The sequence below is a fragment of the Podarcis filfolensis genome (genome assembly GCF_964270895.1).
Source record: "Podarcis filfolensis genome assembly, chromosome: 2".
Classification (NCBI taxonomy): Eukaryota; Metazoa; Chordata; class Lepidosauria; order Squamata; family Lacertidae; genus Podarcis; species Podarcis filfolensis.
In genome coordinates, this window is record NC_139605.1 from 86,016,648 (window position 1) to 86,035,007 (window position 18,360).

Consider the following 18,360-nt stretch of genomic DNA (forward strand, 5'->3'; position numbering starts at 1 on the left):
CCAATGGCTTCAAGTTACAAGAAAGGACATTCCAGCTAAACATCAGGAAGAACTTTCTGACAGTAAGAGCTGTTTGACAGTGGAATGGACACCCTTGGAAGGTGGTAGACTCTACTACCTTGTAAGTTTCTAAGCAGAGGTTGGAAGGCATCTGTCATGGAAACCTTATTTGAGAATCCTGCATTGCAGGGGGTTGGACTAGATGACCCTTGGGGTACCTTCCAACTCTACAAGTCTATGATTCTAACAGCATGGGGAATGTGGGTGCCAAAACTCACCAGAATATAGTTAACATGGTCACCTCGTCCATATGGATTCAATATATTCCAGAGACTAGGTATTGTACGACCACAGAACACAAATTAATTTTTTTCTCTCTTGCCATGGTCTCTGCCTCTCTCGTCTAACAGGTTGTGCACATTTCTGGAGTATGTCAAACAATACTTGAAAATTGCTCTCAAGACTGCTAGAATAGGAATAGAAGTGTGTACAGATGGTGTAAACGCATACCAGGAACAATGTTTAAGTCGCTCCATCTTTGAAATAGAAGCACAGTACAGGATGGATCCATCAGCATCGTGTATCCCTTAAGAAATAGTACCACAAAAACAGTGCTCCTAGTGAGTCTGTTACCAAATAACATTTTGTCCCCATGCTTTCAAACATGTTTCAAAAATGCTTTAATCTCCAAAAAGGCTTATCTGTTTCCACTTGCCAATGTATACATTTTCACTACTGATGGACTTTCAGAAAAGAAACAGTGCAAGGCTACAACCTTCTACATACCAATGGCAAACCATTTTAGCAATTTTGTCTTATTTTTTTTAATCAGTCTTTCTTTAAGCAACCTCATTGAGGTTCCCTTAAGAGGGAAATTAATGTGACTATAAATTATTTACATTCTGGTCTAGAAATGTGTAAAACTGTATATAAATCAGGGAAGTGGGCCCCACTGGGAATTAGAAGTACTTTTCCTTTCCAACAATGTTGTGCTCAACCCTCATTCTCCATTGCATTTATACAGCTACCCAACTACCACTGCTGCATCAGGTTAAGGAGGGAAACAGGGGCAGAAGCTGTTCCTATTGCTCAAGAGAAATACCGTATTTTTTGCTCTATAAGACACACCAGACCACAAGACGCACCTAGTTTTTGGAGGAGGAAAACAAGAAAAAAAATATTCTGAATCTCAGAAGCCAGAACAGCAAGAGGGATCGCTGTGCGGTGAAAGCAGCAATCCCTCTTGCTGTTCTGGCTTCTGGGATAGCTGCACAACCTGCATTCGCTCCATAAGACGCACACATATTTCCCCTTACTTTTTAGGAGGGAAAAAGTGAGTCTTATAGAGCAAAAAATACGGTACTTCCCTAACAGATTTTGCACTGTGCTGATTTTCAGAACGGTGGTATTTGGTATGCCGCCTTTTAAAAAGCTAGAGGCTCTCCCTCAGAATATACTGAAATGTCGTAATTAGGTTTTTAATAGGTACATATGAAGCATTACCAAGATCATTTTGAAGTCATTTGTCCAAATTCACCAAACTCTCCCTTCACTTCCACAAGTGACAAAATGTCTACACTTAATTTTACGCTACAGTAGATTTACAAGAAATTAAATGAAGAGAGTTTTAAAAAAGAGAAGAAGTTACCATACCTGTCTACCAACATTCTCCTGGAAGGCAGCCTAAGAACAGAAAGAACAAACATACAAAAATGAGTCAGGTTTGCTTGCAGATAAATACTAGTTCATGAATTCAAAATAAACATGCAGCAGTATAAACGACCCATGGGCTTTATTTAAAAAAGTAAAGTCAGCTTTGCTGGATGAATATGCCCTCAAGGAGTTGTTGTCACTGCTACTTTATGTGCTAATGCTCTTTTAAACCTGCAGGTTGCCTGCCAACTGTTTAAGAATATGCATTTATTAAAAATAGGCGCACCCACAACAGTGGCCTTTATTGCTGACACAGGGCTTCCCAACAGAAATGAAAAGGCAATGCCCTAAGAACTTAAGTACCAAGAGAGGGTGGTTTTCCAACATGCTTCCGGAAGGCCTGTGTGTGGTTAATGTGCATTTTCAGATTTCAAAGCTCATGAGCCTCCTCCTCTCAGAAGCTACATGAGGATTCTCTTGTCAGCAGCTTAGTTGGAATGTTCTTCCTTTATGGACTTCACTTTCATATGCTAAACTACCAGTATTTGTTATTCATGTACATACATATGTATAGAGTGAGTGTGCGTGTCAAAACTTCTGTTTTTAACAGTACACTCTAGCGATCAGGAGATAGGTATTGGAAATAACTGGAAAGTGGTAAACCATAGGTAGTGGAGCATTTTTACATTAAGGCAGCCTGACTAAATTATGCAGTGAAGTTGAGATTTCAGTACTTTACCTGGTAGTAAAGAAAAACCTGTGTTCTCTCAAAGCTGCCACACATTTTTGTTTATTAAACCTTAGCACTCGCCCTATCTTTGCCAAATTGTAAGACATTGAGAGTAGCCTTTGTCAGGGCAGTTTCCAGGCATGAGTAACTACAGACGCTAAGTTTACTTCACATCCTACTAGAACTTCACCATGACCTTTGGTAAAATTCTCCTTACTACCCTATATGGTGATACAGGTGACACTGCTATCTTGAAGTGACAAGAGTTTATTCAGGAGAGGCTAGTTGTCTAGGTGGGTTCAAGCTCAAACACACCACAATGGATAGCTAAAATACTCACTGGTATAAATTTAAACGGGAACAACTGCACAAAATAACAAAGCAGCAGTCTTGAAATGGCAGTGTAGCTCTATAGTTTCCAAGGCTACACTGGCTCTGAAATTAACATACTTTATCTTCACATTTTTTTTACTAGAATAGTAAGATTTGGAACTAGGCTGTTAGCTAACATTTTTGTAGTGTCGTGTTTGTTTGTTTGTTTAAAGATTTCTCAGCTGCCCTTCATGAACAAATTCCAGAGAGGTGTGAATAACCTCTCACAGAACACAAATACTGTATAATTTTAAGGGTTGTATACAAATATTACTCAAATATTAACTGACCAAGTTAGTCATGTCCATTAATTTCAATGGGCCTACTCCCAAGTATGATGGCATTATAAAGTCAGTGTGCACTCTCCTTTGTACAAGCATAGCGAATCTCTACTAAACTGGGTACTTGGAGCAGGGCCTCTATAGAAGAACTTAAGATACAATAAGCAGGCTCTTATGGGAAGAGTTGTTCTTTGGGGTATATGGGTCCCAAGCCATTTAGGGTGTGAAAGCATCTTAAATTAGGCTCTGAAGCAAGCAGACAGTCAATGTAGTTCTTTCAAAATAAGTGCACTATGAACAACTCTGACCATACTTATCAAAGTCAAAGCAGGCAAGTTCTACACTAACTAAAGCTTCCAAGACATCTTTAAGGGCAGCCTCATGTCCATTATGGTAATCAAGCCAGGAGATTACCACATATTAGATCACCACAGAAGACTATCCCTCTACAGAAACAGTCAAAATTAGCAGAAAGCCAAAGCACTTTGGGTAATTGAGGCCATGTAGGCCTCAAGTATCACTGCCGGAACAAGGAGTACCTCCAAACTGCATACCTGTTATTACAGGGGGAATTGCAACCCTAACCTGAACAGGATGAACACCCATTTCATGCATCTAATCCACCCATCCACAGTGCTTCAGTGACAGTTTAATTAGCCATTATCTAACACCTTTTAGGGGTGAAAATATGTGTTTATTCAACATACTTGAAAATCCAAGGTCTAGCTGGGTGTTGTTTCAGTACTACTTAGAAGGTCACACCAAAACTAGGGCTCTCAATAGCAAAGTGATGTGGTATACTGTTCTCTTGATTGAATTAGGAAGTGGGGATCTGGCTTTTGAGCCTTCAAGAATGTCAAGGCCAGCATATATACAGAGGACTGAGACACTCTCTTTTTCATTTCAACAGAGGGTGTTGACAGGGCTTGCAAAGCTTTTACAGTAATGCTTCATGAAAGTTTATTTTTAAGTTTGCCCAAGTTAAAATAAATAGGATAAACTGCTCACACAACTTCCATTAAGCAGGAGAAACTGGCTTCAGGTAAACCTCTCTCCCTACCATGGAAGGTATTGCAAACATTGCAACTCAGCTCATTTCTAAATATCCATGAGGTGAATACAATTCCCACAGACTTCAAAAGAAAACTGAGCACCTATCTTGGGACAGTCAAGTGTATTTTTAATTTCATAATCCCGGCATGCCCATCATTTCAAAGTAACAAGCCTTAAATCACATAAATTATACTCATCAATTTGTTCTACACTCTAAAAACAACAATTGGGGGGAACGAATTCAGAAGACATATAAAACCACTGCAATACATAGATAAAATTTGAATGAAACTATGACTTCATTAGAAAGGTAAGAGAGGGAATTGGTTAATCTCCCTCCCCACCCCCCTTTAGGTGTTGAGTCATTTTAAATCTGTCTTAGCTTGAATTGCTGGTAGATATCCAAAATGCTAGTGGCTACTTATTTCTGCTTACAATCTTTTGTTATGTCATGGGAAAATGCTACATTCAATTAAATAATAATAATCTACATAAATAGCAGCCCTTTAAGTTACTGATTCCTGATTTCACTATCGTTAATATGAAGGGTAATTCTACTTGCTATATCAAATTAGCAACATGCCCACACCTGAGGCATATGGGAATCACTATGTTATTTTATACACATTCAGAAAACTTAAGTTCTTTAGAAAATTCTAGACACTGTAGCCAGAAGCACTAGATCCCATGTGGCAATATATGGGCTTGCATGTAATTTGTAGGCATAGAAATCCATATCCAGCTTAGCATATGCTACTTGAGTTCCTTTCTCCTTATAGAAACCTCCCTATGGTTGTCAACAAGCTGCCTCCAAAGCTGCTAAGGGCAGCTTTCAGCATAATGTGCTACAAGAGCAATGTGAAGTAGGCAAAAAAACCCTGAAAGCTTGCTGGGAATATGCCCACCTAAACAGGATCTTTAAATCCGAGCCGTAATCACAAAGAATTACACAGAGTTTTAATTTGTCTGTTGGCCTTGGCTGGATGCCTTACAGTCAAATAGCATGGCTATCATAATTCTTAACTGTCACAGACAAAGTAGAAAAGAGATAGAAATGGGGAAATCATCAGAGAAAAGACACAAGTGCAGAGTGGCATGTCTAACACAGAGCCACTCTGCACTTGTTGTGCCACCGACAAAAGAGGATCTGTGTTAACTTCACAAAGGTAGGAAAGAAGCCAGAGGGATGGATCTCTACCTACTCCAAGGATTCATGCAAACTGACATACATATAAACAAGCAGTAAAAATACATAAACATGCAAATGAATATGCACACAGTTGATGCAAGGAGGTAAAGCCTCTATTTCCTCTCCCCTTCCACTCATGTGTGCGCACACAGAAGCATTACATATGTACAGCTACACCTATTGTTGGTGAGGGTGAGACAGAGTGAGGGATACCCTCATCGCCCTGACAAGCTAAAATGCTTGCAGTGATGGAACAAACTCCTTAGTGCTACACTCAGTTCCTCCCCTTGAGTTGAGTGGCTGTTTAACAATAGTTGAATAGGTGCTTGCACTATGGAAAAGTAAGTGGTCCTTGGTCCATGCATGGTCTTGCAGGATCCCAATGATGGTCTGATAGCAAAGGGGATCTAGTTTTTAAAATAACTAAGAGAGTTTCATATGTATTTTAAAGAACTGTATGAGATTGAAGGGTCCAGTTTCTTAGGGGGAAGTCTATAGAATTCATTGGTACAAAGTGGCTGGCAATGTCTTCTCTTAAAAGTGCTTGGCTTTAGAGTTTACAGGAAAAAAATTGAAATGTTTATGCTATATATAGCATTTCTTTTTACATGTGCAAAGTATATAGTCTGCTTTGTTTGTCTTGCAACAGCCAGGTGAGATAGACTATTATTTCCATCTTACAGAGGAAAAGCTGAGACTGCTATATCCATAGCCTTTATAAGCAGGAACTACTGGCAATCCTTTTAGCAACAAAAAATTATATGAAAGTGAAAACTACTTTGACATATTTTATTAATTTATACACATACATGCAGTTGGAGTTTTCAATCTCATAGAATATATTTATAAGTGTTACAAGCTTTCAATCTCATACAATTCTTTGTTGCAAAAAGGAGTGCCAGTAGGGTTGGACATGAAAGGCAGTCTGTGTGCAGTGTTAGCCTGCAGCTATGATTGCAGCATAACCCATCGTGGAAGAATCTGTATGATTAAAATGCTGGAGTCTGATTTCTTCAATTAAGGTTTCTGATCCTCAAGCTATGAGATACAGTACAACCTGGAGAAGAAGCACTCGGCCACAATGGTTGTGGACTTCTGCATATGACATTTGGCCATTTCAAGCTGCCTGCAGCCATCTTGGCCGCTGTCTGCACCTGCTGCTGCTGCTGCTGCTGCCCACTCCCAACCCTGGCTGATTGCAGCTGGAGGGTCTCTGGCCACAGCCCAGGAGGAGGAAGAGAGGAAGAAGGGGATTGTCGAGGGGCAGTTGAATCCTGAGAACGTGTGTGTGTGTGTCCCCGTGTGTGTCACATGGGGGGGGAGAGAGACTGACCATCTGTAGGTGAGATGGGTCTGTAGGTGAGAGGGTCACTTTTGTTGTGTACGAAGGGACACCCCCCCAGGGTCAATGGTAATAATAATAATAATAATAATAATAATAATAATAATAATAATAATAATAATTTTTTATTTATACCCCGCCCTCCCCAGCCAAGGCTGGGCTCAGAGCGGCTTACAAGCAATAATAAAACAAGATTAATGATTACAACTTAAAAACAAAAATAAAATACAACATTAAAATAATGGAACATTAAAATATTAAAATGTAGCCTCATCGCAGGAGGAGAAGGAAAAGAAAAAAGAAAGAGAGCGAGGGAGGGAATCAAATTGGCTCCAAGCCAAAGGCCAGGCGGAACAACTCTGTCTTACAGGCCCTGCGGAAAGAAATCAGATCCTGCAGGGCCCTGGTCTCATGAGGCAGAGCTTTCCACCAGGCCGGAGCCAGAGTTGAAAAGGCCCTGGCTCTGGTTGAGGCCAATCTAACTTCCTTAGGGCCTGCGACCACTAGGGTGTTGTTATTTATGGACCTTGAGGCTCTCCGTGGGGCATACCAGGAGAGGCGGTCCCGTAGGTACGAGGGTCCTAGGCCGTGAAGGGCTTTAAAGGTCAAAAGCAGCACCTTAAATCTGACCCTGTACTCCACCGGGAGCCAGTGCAGCTTGAAAAGCACTGGGTGAATATGCTCCCATGGCAGAGACCCCGTGAGGAGCCTCGCTGCAGCATTCTGCACCCGCTGGAGTTTCTGGGACAGCTTCAAGGGCAGCCCCGCGTAGAGCGAATTACAGTAGTCAAGCCTGGAGATGACCGTCGCATGGATCACTGTGACCAGGTCGGGGCGGGAAAGGTAAGGGACCAACTGCTTAATGCGGCGAAGGTGCAAAAATGTCGCCTTGGCTGTTGCTGTAACTTGCGCCTCCATGGAAAGGGAGGCGTCAAGGATTACACCCAAACTCTTAACGGAAGGCAATGGCACTAATTGGGCCCCCGCAAGAGAAGGGAGTTGGTCCCTCATCCCCATGCCATCCCGACCTAGCCATAGGACCTCTGTCTTCGAAGAATTTAGTTTCAATCGGCTCCCACGAAACCATCCAGCCACAGCTTCCAAGCATCTGGTCAGTGTGTTCGGGGCTGAGTCGGTGTGGCCATCCATCAGCAGACAGAGCTGAGTGTCATCAGCATATTGGTGACAGCCCAGCCCAAAGCTCCAGATAATCTGGGCAAGGGGGCGCATAAAGATGTTAAAAAGCATCGGGGAGAGAATTGCGCCCTGCGGCACTCCACACACCAAGGAGTGGCGCGACGACATTTCCCTCCCTAGTGCCACCCTCTGTCCCCGACCAGAGATAAAAGAGCACAGCCAGTTACGGGCTATGCCCTGTATCCCCACGTCTGCGAGGCGGTGGTCCAGGAGATCATGATCGACCATGTCAAAGGCTGCTGACAAATCTAAAAGGATCAGCAGTCCTGACCCGCCTCGATCCAGTTGTCTACGGAGATCATCTGTTAGGGCAACCAGAGCTGTCTCCGTCCCAAAACCAGGACGGAAAATGGACTGAAATGGATCTAATGCCGATGTTTCCTCCAGAAACCTACCAAGCTGTTCAGCAACCACTCTCTCAATTACCTTACCCAGGTATGGAAGATTTGAAACTGGGCGGTAATTGGATAGGTCTAAGGGATCTAATGAAGTTAACCTCGCCCCTCCACACACACTGCACCTCCTGCCCCCAGTGTCACTGCTTGTCACACTGTAAACTGAGAGAGAGAGTGAGGAGCAGGAAACAAGGGAGTGCAGAAGATCAAAAAAGAGGAGAAAATAGCCATTGTGAGATGAGACAGAATAAACATTAGCTCATGAAAATGGCCTCAGACTTCTCCAATTGTGGAAACAAGGTTGGGGAGAAGAGGAAGTCAAGGGTCCTGGGCTGGGGTGTTTGGAGGGGTTTGTTGTGCTGCTGCTGCTGTTGGCTTTATTTTCATCTTTATTTTCGATCTTGTTGAGATTTATGTGGAAATTGTTCAGTTTGGTTGTGTATTTCTGAAGGTTGTATTTATTGTTCATGACTACTTTTGTTATGTTGTAGTTATGTATTCCCCTCATGATGTGATCTGCCTTGAGGATGGTTTGAACTGTGGATAGGCAGCATACAAATAAATTTATGTTATGTATGGCAGCCATGTAGGAAAGGTAGAAAAACAGCTTTAAAATGAGGAACGCCTGCACAGGCCAAATGTGGGCAGCTTATTTCAATACTGGAAACATAAAAGTCCATATAATCCAGATATACTAAAATATTTAAACTAGAAATCACCTTAAGATTTGTACACTCAGAACTTGAGTTAAGCTACAATCTGACATCGACAGAAATTTAAAAAAGGGGGGGGGGTAATTTCTTTCCGATTGGAAACTAATTATATAAAACCTTTAACAAACTTATATTGCATGTTAGGAAAAGCTTCCTACCAGTAGACTGTATGGCTCAAAAAGGCCACAGTAGTGTCATAAAATATCAGAAACATTTAGAACATACTGCAAACTCACAACTTACCGAGGCAGCTCTCCTGCAATTAATATCACGGTCAAATATAGCAGTTATAACCAGGGCACTGAAGACAGAAAGAAGGAATATATAAGAATAAGTGACAAACGTAAGAATTTCAGTGTATTTTTTTTTAACACTCAGGCCACTGCAAAGTCAGGCATTCATTATCATGAGTAGCTGAGATCAGGCAGCCCCCCTTCCCTGTTGAACCTCTGGTGCTTGGTGACAAACTTTTCATTCAGGAGACATTTTGAGCAAGTTTTTTTTTTATCTTCTGCTTCATTTTTCATTATTGTATCCTTTGTAGCCATACTGTACAGTGGTACCTCAGGTTAAGTACTTAATTTGTTCCGGAGGTCCGTTCCTAACCTGAAACTGTTCTTAACCTGAAGCACCACTTTAGCTAACGGGGCTTCCCGCTGCCGCCACACCACCGGAGCACGATTTCTGTTCTTATCCTGAAGCAAAGTTCTTAACCTGAAGCACTATTTCTGGGTTAGCGGAGTGTGTAACCTGAAGCGTATGTAACCTGAAGCATATGTAACCCGAGGTACCACTGTACACCACTCAAGGGTTGTATCCAATGCTACTCCTATGAAGCGTAGATACACTGAAGCTAATGGACATGACTAACTTAACGTTAACTTAGGTTCATTAATATTGACAGGTCTACTCTTGAGTATTACTTAGCTGTATACAACCCAGAGGCTACAGCTTTATGTACTTAAAGTTCCTTGGAAGAATATTTCCTGTATTCTGTATTTTCTGTACTTTCCATATTCTGGGGGCACCACCACTATTTGACTGAGATCTGTCTGGATATACGAATTTCAGTACACAGTTTAAGGCACACTACACCAACAATGAAGAAATGGGCCACAATGTAATTAGCAGGGTCTATTCTACAACACTGTACAACATTTATTAATAACCTTGGCAAGCATACTTAATCTCCCTCTGGCTGGACGGAAACTCCCCTTTCTACCCGCAGTGTGGGGCAGGGAGATGTTCACAAGTGACATGACCAGAGGCAACCTGATCTGAGGGCTCATCACCAGGGCAGCTAGGACATCCCAACCCTCTGTGGACCTACAACATGCTGCTTATAGCAAGGTAGGCAAGTCTTGCATTGGGTAGACCAGAGCAAATAGTTTCTAGCCTGCCTTTGGTGCATCATGAAAGGAGGCCCAGATGCAGAGAAGTGACAATTTGTAGCCTGCCATCACCACCAACCCATTAAGTCCTATTTTAGGTGCCGGTTAACAGAGCCAAGAAATCTTTTTTACTAGTTCTTCAAATATTGAAGGAGAGGATTAGGTTTCTGCCTGTTGTGGAATTGCCAAGTATTATGTTATCTTTCGTCAATTAAGTCAAACCTGGCACTTGGTCATTAAGCAGGTACTATAATTAGGGGCAAGAAGGGGAGGTGGGCTCTCCACAAAATCCACAACACCAGGCAGAAGACTCATAGTCACGCAAGGAAAGCATTGTGATGCACTAATGAGCAATTACACCATGAACCCATGCTTACAGCATCTGATTAAGCTATCGCCTCCCTTCTGCTAAGGGAGTTTACATGAGACTCCACCAGGATTTCCCAACATAATGGAACAGCCAAAGTGGGATTTCTTTCACAAGAAATGAATAAAACATGTTTTGACATATCAGGAGTTAATTGCATCTGATTTCCAACAGGTATGGCAAAGAATGGCTCACTCTTTCAAGTGTCAATGATATTTCTTATGTAGTATCCTAAAGCATATTAAAACTTTTGTTATGACATTATATTTGCTTTGCATAACTCAAGAGGCAAAAAAGGTATACTGAAACCTCCACAATGAGGGTTGGCAATGAATGCTGTTTGTGTGTAAATATCATATTACTGAAAAACGTTTTTCCAACAAATCTAATTTTCATGGATGCGGAAGTAAATCTAAGACAGCCATCTTAAATTTCACTAAATCAAGGTCCTGGAGCTCATAGTACTATAACTCTTGGATGGAACACAGGGGACAAAAAGTCATGGAAATTTGGGTTCATACTGTGAAGCTAAGTATCTGGGTATCTAATGTAGTTCAAAAGTTCAGTCAGCAAGGAGCTTGTACATGATGATGCAGATTATTTCATAAAAATTAGATATGAAAGTTAGCTATAGCTTTCTAGCTTGTAAATTAGGTGCCACTGCTACTGAACACAGTAACATTCAAAGCCAGGAAATATCTACCCACTTTCCACTGCAATCTGTTTAGTTGCACACCCTTTCACTAAACAAAAGTTGGTGTCACTGTTTCCATTTTGTATATTTAAGCCCCAACAAGTTTAAAAGGCAGGGCAGGGCAAGTAATCGAAAGTTTCGGTCCTGTCCCCCTACTTCCTTCACCTCTACTATTCTGACAAAAAGAAGAGGCAGGACTAGGTGTGGTTTTCAAAGCCAGGCACTGCCTTGCTACACAAAAAGAAGGAAGTGAGAAATATTTCTATCTTCCCTACTGAGAAGAACTTATGTGCTGTGTGGGTGTCCACAAGTTGCAGAACCTTCTCTGTGGTAGCGTGAGTCTTAAGAAATGCCCAGCCCAAGGAGGCTTATCTGACTCTTGACACAGGTATTTAGGCAAACACATGGCTTTTCAAAAAAACAAAAACAAAACACCTTTGGGATAGCCGGGTTTTATATTTACTGCTTTGCTGTGGTTTCAGTGAAGGTTATTTCCTCTTTTTAGGAATCACTGCTGTTTCTATTATATGGACTTGGTTTGAGAAGAACTGTAGGGTATATATTTCCAGAAATGAATATATTTGATTATTCTGTGTTTAGTTTTATGGTTAAGGACTGCTGAGCCCTGGAATGCCAAAGATGACAGATGAAGAGGGTCAGGGAGAAAGAGGGAGCTGGCCTGCTTGATCCCCCAACCATTCATTTAGCACCATTCATATTATCCTGGAAGTGTACATTAGCATCAGGGAGATGCACATGTTGCTTCTCAGGCTATGCAGCAAAACAATGCTCAGGTCCAATGCTGGCAACCAGCCAGTCTCAATTCTGAGCTCTAATAGTGGAAGTGGTTTTGGAAGGGTGAGAATTTTTTTTTTAAAGGTATCATGCAAGGCTCCATGCTGGCCGAAGCCCCTGAAAAAGAGCAATCCTGTTGGGCACCAAACTCACCATCAGTTACAGCGAGTATTAACACCATTTCTGGTATTAATCCTTGAACAGAAGGTTCTCTGTTTCTCTCTGTTGGTAACCACTCACATTACAGTTTGCCAAGTGGAAGCACACTTGCCCTCATTTGCTCTTGGAGACAGTCATGATCTTTACAGGTTTGCTAATTTGGATGTATAAAGGAGCCACTGGGGTCAAAAGCAATGCCAAAGTCGTTATTACAGAACTATGAGTAGGCAAGAAGAGACGCAATGTTAAAGGCCTCACTGAACTACTGCCACAAATCCTTATTTCTGCAACGAAAGCCAGACACACACGTTGTGAAAAATGGAGTCTGAGAGTGCAAATATGTTACCCAATATGTAACAGATATTACTTTTAGCATGAACTAAGTCAGACAACAAAACATATTCCTCATGTACAGGTTATTCTCAACATTTCATCACAGCACAAGATGTAGCTCTGAGCAATATTCATATTTCCTGATTCTGCAGGCTAATCTTGCCCCAGAGTCAAGTGGCTCCATTTACCTAAGAGCCACACCTTTCTTTTCTTCTCACCAGGCAGTACTCCAGGGAAGACTAAACTGCCTGCACTCCCACAGTGTCATCAATTTCTTCTGAGCTACGGGTTAGTAGTGTTCTCAAGCGTAAGTAAAGGAAGAGCATTCATGTTTTCACAACAGTAGACCCCCTTTTCATTTTCATCAGCAACACAACAATACAATTATCTAGCGATTCAACTAAACATAATTTTTAAGGATTTTTAAGATTTATAGAAACCCAGCATACAACAAACCTAGCTTCCTGCGAAGGAGCATTTCAAAAAACATGATGCTATTTTGTATACAACTGCTTAGTGAAAAGATTACGGCATGATTATAAGGAACAGCCTAAATTGATTAACCAAAACAACTGGAGGGCACCAGATTGGGGAAAGCAGCATTTCTGAATTTTACCTGTCTACAATTTCCTTTTTCCCACAAGTACAGAGATCGGTAACACTTTGTTCTTGCCCAAGTGCAAGTAGGAGCAACAGTACATGACCCTGGCTTAGGGATATGCCCAGACTGAGGATTCATTATTTGTTTTGCTCAAACAAACCTTGGCTTCAAATCCCTGGTTCCAGTGTATGCTAAACCAGGGATTGTGGTTTGTTGCTGCTGCTCAATCTAGGGGAGAAATGAAGCAACAGCAGCTTACTATGACATAGAACTGCTGCCACAGACTGCAAAGTCCTAGAAGATCACACCATGTAACCATGAAAGCATTATTTCAACAAAATGTTGCATACTGTACATGAGCAGCAAATTAAAAATTGCAGGTGTACTATTCTATGACCTGATGTGCACTGCAATATTTCTTCCAATTAATAGCTGAGGCAAGAAGGCATGAGGACGTTTGCAAGATTAATATGTTGCAAAATCTCGAAGGGACACAAAAGATCTCAATAACTGCACAAATTAAGCCCATCTCCATGCCTATATCCCTTAAGTTTACTTTCAGAGAGAACTATACAATTAAGTTCAGCCTATTTCAAGATACCGAATTATTCAATTTTGGAAGGTAGCAGAATTTGTTTCTGGCTAAATATATGACTCTTCTCAGTCAGAATGAGTGACACACCTAAAGTTAGAACTGAAGAGACAAGAAAGCAAAGGCATATGATTAGTGTTGCTGGCTGTAAACCAAGGTGTGCTAATACAGGTGAAACTGTGTGTCATCCTGTGAAAGTTCCTGATTCTCAGCATAGAGCTTCATTGCTCCCACAATACATTATTCCAAGAGGAAAAGACAGATAAACACACAGCTTTAGGGCCTCATTAGAAGAAATGTATTTCTCAGAAATAGGATGTTGAAGTATTTTCAACTAGTGCACTGCCAAGATGGAAGATTTGTAGCTAAACACCAAGTTGCCACCAATATCTTTAGACTGGCTAAAAAACTGATTACATAACAGCTGTGTAAACACATGTTCCATTGATTGGAGATCTTGTGACATTTCTTCAGCTAAGATTGCTTGGGGTGAATTTTTCTTTAAGTATTCAAAAGAAGCAAAAAAGGATGTTTCTCACAGAGTTGACGTGCACGATCAAAAACTTTTAAAAATTGCCCCCAGAAGAATTACATTTATTTATTACAAATGCTTCCTAGACAACTTTTCATCTACAAAGGTACCAGAGCAGTATACAAATGTAAGGAAAAATAAAACAACCGCCCCCCAAATATAATACAATATAAAGTTAAAACATCATAAACCCAAAAGACAATTTAAAAAACACACAAGCAGAGCAGACTAGATAAATTCATTCAATGGTAGAATAAAATGATTTCCGAGACAGACATGTAACAATAACAGGTTCCAGTTTTACCAAATTATTGTGAAAGTGATAGGGGACTGTTTTTGTTTATACTGTATTGACTTGTAAGCACTACTGAAATGCAAATTTATTCCATAGTTCATTTTCTGAAATCTGCCCCATCTATATGAAACAGATAGACCAAGCATTTATTTCACTGTAGTAACTTACCTTGAAATCTGATTGACAAATGGTCTCAGTTCTAGGGGGTCGTAGGCACGAGCAAAAGCCCAACATACATAACAAGCAGAATCCCGAACGTTAGAGCCGACACTGCAAGCTCCTCGCTTCTCATCGTAGCTCAGTCCTTTTAAAATCACAGGAACAACTGTGGAGAATTTTTGAAATAAGAAAAAATAAACTGCATGGAAGTCATTCAGTGAGATACTTGTATTAGAAGAGGAATAAGGACAGTTGGTGAATGATTTGTGCAGGTGGAGACAGTTCTGTAGCAAAGGGACAAGTTCCATCTGAGATGCTTTTGTTCCCTGTAGCCTCATCCTGCATCAGTGGGGAGAGACAGTACAAACAAAATGGAGGAAGAAGGTGTGAAGAACTGCTTTGCTGTTAGAGAAAAGCTTAAACAAAAACTGCAGCAACAAACACCTCAACAAGTGGGAATGCTCATTCAGGTGCTGGAAGGGTTGAAGTGCACATAACCATTGAAATAAAACTGTGTTGTTTTTGTTTTCTAATTGAGAAATGCCAAGCATTGCTGCAAGGGATAGGGGAGCTTTCCTGAGCCTATTTTTCCTATATTTTGAAGGTCTGCATGAGTGCTTATGTAGAAAGCAGGGAAGCTCAGCTAGCAGTACCTGGGCTTTCTACAAGGCATCTCAGACCTGGATGGAAAACAACTACACCTTCAGGGGACAATATGCTTCGCGTTTCTATTCTTTACAAAGGTAGTATTTCAATGATGGCTAAAACAAGAAAACTCATTAAAACAATCAGAAAACCTACCGTATTTTTCACTCTATTGGACGCACCAGACCACAGGAGGGGGAGAACGGGGGGGGGGGATTTTTTTTCTTGTTCTCCCCCTCTAAGTCAAGGTGCGTTCTGTGTGTTCAAGGTGCGTTCACCCGAAGCCTCCAGAGCCCAGCGGGTGTTTGGGTTCCTTTCAACCTGCTCTTTGGGGCTGGCGGGAGGGGGGAAGCGCTGCTTTCCCCCACCGCCAGTCCCAAAGACCAGGTCAGAGAACAGCGGGAAGGCGGCGCTCCGCCTCCCCGCTATCCCCAGAGCTTGTGGGGCTGGCAGTGGGGAAAGCAGCGCTTCCCACCGCCAGCCTCCAAACCAGGTCGGGGAACAGTGGGAAGGTGGTGCTCCGCCTCCCTGCTGTCCCTTGAGCTTGTGGGGCTGGTAGTGGGGAGAAGCGCTGCTTTCCCCCACCGCCAGCCTCCAAACCAGGTCGGATTTGGAGGCTGCTATCCGCAAGCCTTGGGAGCCTGGCGGGAACTCCCGCCGGGCTCCTATGGCTTGCGGATATCTGCCCAAAGTCCGGGGCGCACTGCTCAGTGCGCCCCAGGCTTCGGGATGCAGGCTGCTATCCGCAAGCTTTGGGAGCCCGGCGGGCACTCCCGCCGAGCTCCCAAGGCTTGCGGATAGCTTCCTGAAAGCCTGCATTCGCTCCATAGGACGCACACACATTTCCCCTTCATTTTTGGAGGGGGAAAAGTGCGTCCTATAGAGCGAAAATACGATAATCTCAGAAGTCAAGATTACCCAAGAATTGACTCAGTGGCTGCGTTCAGACATCATGATAAACCATTGTTTATTGTGATATCTGAATGCTTTGTCTTGTGTTTTGTTTACATTAATGGGACCTCATTTCAGAATAGACACACAATATATTCTATCCACTGTATCTTGAAACCTGCCTTGTATTTCTGATTCCCACAGCTGTCCATACAAGAGTTAAGAGCCTTTTGCATTGCAAGCCTAAGCATTATTACTCAGAAGTCCTTGGGAGTGAGCCCCACTGAACTCCGTGGCCCTTCCTTGTCTGTTAACATGCAGGAGATTGGACTGCATGCTGTTTTTACTGATTAAATGATTCAAACAATATTTAGTTATCTCAACACAAATAAAATTCTAATGCTACTTTAAGACTAAAGTTTGACTGAAGAACCTTTCTTTCTAGCCTATCATCTGTCTAGATTTATTGCATAAGAGGGGCTTTACTTAACCTCCCTTCCTCAAGCAGAGTACATCTTGCTCCCTCTTGAGATGCAGAGTTAGCATATTCTGTACTTGACCCACTTCTACACCTTCTACTGGTGTTGGCAAGACTTGGCCAAACCAAAAGGTGGGGGGTGTGTGTGTGCTGCAGACACCACCAATGAGCTGACTGGCAGTGCTGCAAAACTTTGCAGATAGCACTTTGCTTGTGAAAATGTAAAGATCAATTGATTGTTGGTGCAAGAGCCATACAAGCAAAAAAGGTCACATGGTCTGTAAGTGGTGGGGGAGATAATGCTCAGGCCTACAATCCACATCCAGTTCCCCATTCCTGCTCTAATAGTTGCTAGATGCATGTAGTGCACAGTTTGGCCAAAGTTAAGTACTTTTGGATCTGGTTCATTTTAATGCGAGTTAAGTACAGTGGTGCCCCGCAAGACGAACGCCTCGCAAGATGAAAAACCCGCTAGACGAAAGGGTTCTTCCGTTTTGGAGGCGCTTCGCAAAACGAATTTCCCTATGGGCTTCCTTCGCAAGACGAAAGCCCATAGGGAAATCTCCAGGACAGTGGGGAAGCACAGCGCGTCTTCCCCACTGTCCTCGGACCTCCTCCGAAGGCTGGCGGTGGGGCGGAGAGACCTCCTCCCGTCGCCAGCCTTCGGAAGGCTGTCCTGAAGACTTGCGGTGGGAGGAGGGTTTTCCTTCCCACCGCCAACATTCAGAATGCTGTTCTGAATGTTGGCGGTGGGGAGGAAAAACCCTCCTCCCACCGCAAGCCCCGGGAACAGAGGAGAAGCGCTGCGCGCCTTCCCCTCTGTTCCCGTACCTGTCCTGAAGGCTTGCGGTGGGGAGAAAAGCCCTTCTCCGCACCGCCAGCCTGGCAAGCGGTCTCCATAGGAACACATTAATTGATTTTCAATGCATTCCTATGGGAAACCGTGCTTCGCAAGACGAAAAACTCGCAAGAAGAAAAAACTTGCGGAACGAATTAATTTCGTCTTGCGAGGCACCACTGTATCTGTTCAAATTTTCTTATCAAATCAAACTGGTAACTTCTCCTTTCCTCAAAAGCATATACTTATTATTATTTATCAGTTCAATATGCAAAACTGCTTTATAATGAGCCTGATCTGAAGCTGACTCAGGACAGACCAAAGAAGGCATTTCATATTGCCCATTACTGTGCTGAGCTAAGGTTCAAATCTCTCTTCTCAGCCCAATGCTGAGATGGAGTGAAGAGGCACCCAAATCTTGCCAGGGGCTGGTGGGCTACTTGCAACAGCCTGGTGGGCAGGATATGGTCCATGGATTTCCTACTATTGATCAGGACGACTCTGGGAGCTCACCCCGTCACGGGGATTCGCACTGCCAACCTTCTGATGTTTAGACCACAGTGCACTCATGTCCCTCAAAGAGGAATTGGATAGCAATAAAAAAGAAAAAGAATGTGCCATTATTATTATTATTATTACTATTACTAAAGAGGAACTAGACAGCA

The 18,360-nt window shown here is 42.4% G+C and overlaps 1 protein-coding gene across 4 annotated transcripts in view; it reads right to left on the minus strand.

The window, feature by feature from the left end:
• TBCD (tubulin folding cofactor D) overlaps positions 1 to 18,360 on the minus strand; it is a 131,139-nt gene that overhangs the window by 47,785 nt on the left and 64,994 nt on the right. For all 4 annotated transcript variants that reach the window (XM_083597675.1, XM_083597674.1, XM_083597672.1 and 1 more), the window contains exons 15-17: positions 14,853 to 15,009; positions 9,169 to 9,226; positions 1,654 to 1,683 (exon numbers count right to left, since the gene is read on the minus strand). In XM_083597675.1, the coding sequence (XP_083453801.1) occupies positions 1,654 to 1,683; positions 9,169 to 9,226; positions 14,853 to 15,009 (245 nt within the window). The remainder of the gene's footprint in view (positions 1 to 1,653; positions 1,684 to 9,168; positions 9,227 to 14,852; positions 15,010 to 18,360) is intronic.